Source organism: Oratosquilla oratoria, chromosome 14 (genome assembly GCF_046742065.1).
Source record: "Oratosquilla oratoria isolate Oo_2021 chromosome 14, ASM4674206v1, whole genome shotgun sequence".
NCBI lineage: Eukaryota > Metazoa > Arthropoda > Malacostraca > Stomatopoda > Squillidae > Oratosquilla > Oratosquilla oratoria.
This window is the reverse complement of record NC_134790.1, coordinates 45541743-45543370: the sequence shown is the minus strand read 5'-3', so window position 1 is coordinate 45543370 and position 1628 is coordinate 45541743. Positions and strand designations below refer to the sequence as shown.

Sequence of the window (1628 nt, the reverse complement as noted above, 5' to 3'; positions counted from 1 at the left end):
CTACCTGTGCAGGAAGTTTATTCCATTCATTAACTACACGGTTGGCAAAGTTGTTTCTACCCACTTCCAAATTGAATCTATTTCCAGACAATTTGAGACCATTGTTTCTTGTCTGATTCTCATTCAATGTGAAAATTTTGCCACTTTTGATGTTGTACTTACGGGAGGAGCCTGCGTTGTTGTGTCCATGACCTTGTCCGTGGCCATGCCCATGCCCATGTCCATGCCCATGCCCATGGCCATGGCCATGCCCATGTCCTTGCTTGTTGCGGGAGCATCCGCAGGGCCTGACGAGGCTGCGGGCCTCTGTGGCGAGCCTGGGTCCCTGCGGCGTGGTGGTTGGGGCCTTCGAAGTTTTGGAACGTCGTCCTCCGCCCTTGCCCGGCGGGGGTGACCCGGGCGAGGGCATGCCCATCTGCGAGAAGCCCATTCTGTGCACGGAGAGCCCTGAGCGAAGACTTGGAAGCTTTTGGGCGGCGACGCAGGCGGCGGCGCTGACGGAGGACAACCCTCCCGCTGGAGGAATGGGCGATCTGGGCCGGATGACCCAGAGCCGTGCTATACACAACCGACCCGAGTCGGCGAACCGATGGAGTGTTGGGAAACCTGTGGGCAGTCTGCACTCGGACTGGCAGGTGGGGTGACACGAGGTCTGTCAGCCACAAGGAAAACTAACAGAGGCAGGGTGTCCGCCACACACAAGGGCGGAGTGTGCAAAGGGATGTGTTAGGGCAAGGCCCTGCGGCAGGGGAGGGGCAAGACAGTGAGAGAGCCAAGTGATGCAAGGGGCAACGGGGTCTGAGCGTCTGAACTGTAGGGCTTATACGAATCAACTGTTGCCCTTGTCGAAGACCAGCTGTGGCGGCATCCATCCCACACGCTCTTTCTAGACCAGCGCGGGGTCGTCCCCCCCCTCCCCCACACCCCAACTACACGTAGACCCTCCCACACCATCGTAAACACCTTCTACGCCTTCTACGCATTCGTTCTGCTCAACTCCATTTCTTCCCACACTCCTTTTTCTCAATACACTTGCTCGCTGCCGTTATTTTACTTTATATTATTCACTTATTCATTTACTTATGTGTTTATCTATTTATTTTTCATCTATTCATTATTATATATATATATATATATATATATATATATATTAACAACCGCAATGCACTTTAATTCTAAGCCATCAAAGGCCAGCATGCTTGAAATTGAAATGTGGTACTACCCAGGACTACCCGGTTCGAGTCCTGGGTAGTACCACATTTCAATTTCAAGCATGCTGGCCTTTGATGGCTTAGAATTAAAGTGCATTGCGGTAGTTGAAATGTATCTCTAATCACTGGGACCCGTTCAGTGTTGTACATATATATGTATATATATATATATATATATATATATATATATATATATATATATATATATATATATATATATATATATATATTAATACACTCTGTCGGAACTCTCAACATTTTACACAATTCTGAATACTTTCACGCGTCCCCCGCCATGCTTCAGCAACAGCATGAAGAAAAGTCCTGAGCACGATTCGTTCTCTATTCAGCGCAATTCACAATCATCTCACACCATTCTCCTTCCCACACAATCTTGCAATACTGCAAAGCTTTATA

General features: G+C 48.4%; 1 protein-coding gene across 1 annotated transcript in view; it reads right to left on the bottom strand.

The window, feature by feature from the left end:
• The window catches only part of LOC143032866 (uncharacterized), a 44797-nt gene extending 43956 nt beyond the window's left edge, over positions 1-841 (bottom strand). The window contains exon 1 of the mRNA XM_076198054.1: positions 163-841. Within this exon, the coding sequence (XP_076054169.1) occupies positions 163-430 (268 nt within the window). The 5' untranslated portion in view covers positions 431-841. The remainder of the gene's footprint in view (positions 1-162) is intronic.
• Positions 842-1628: the final 787 nt, after the last annotated feature.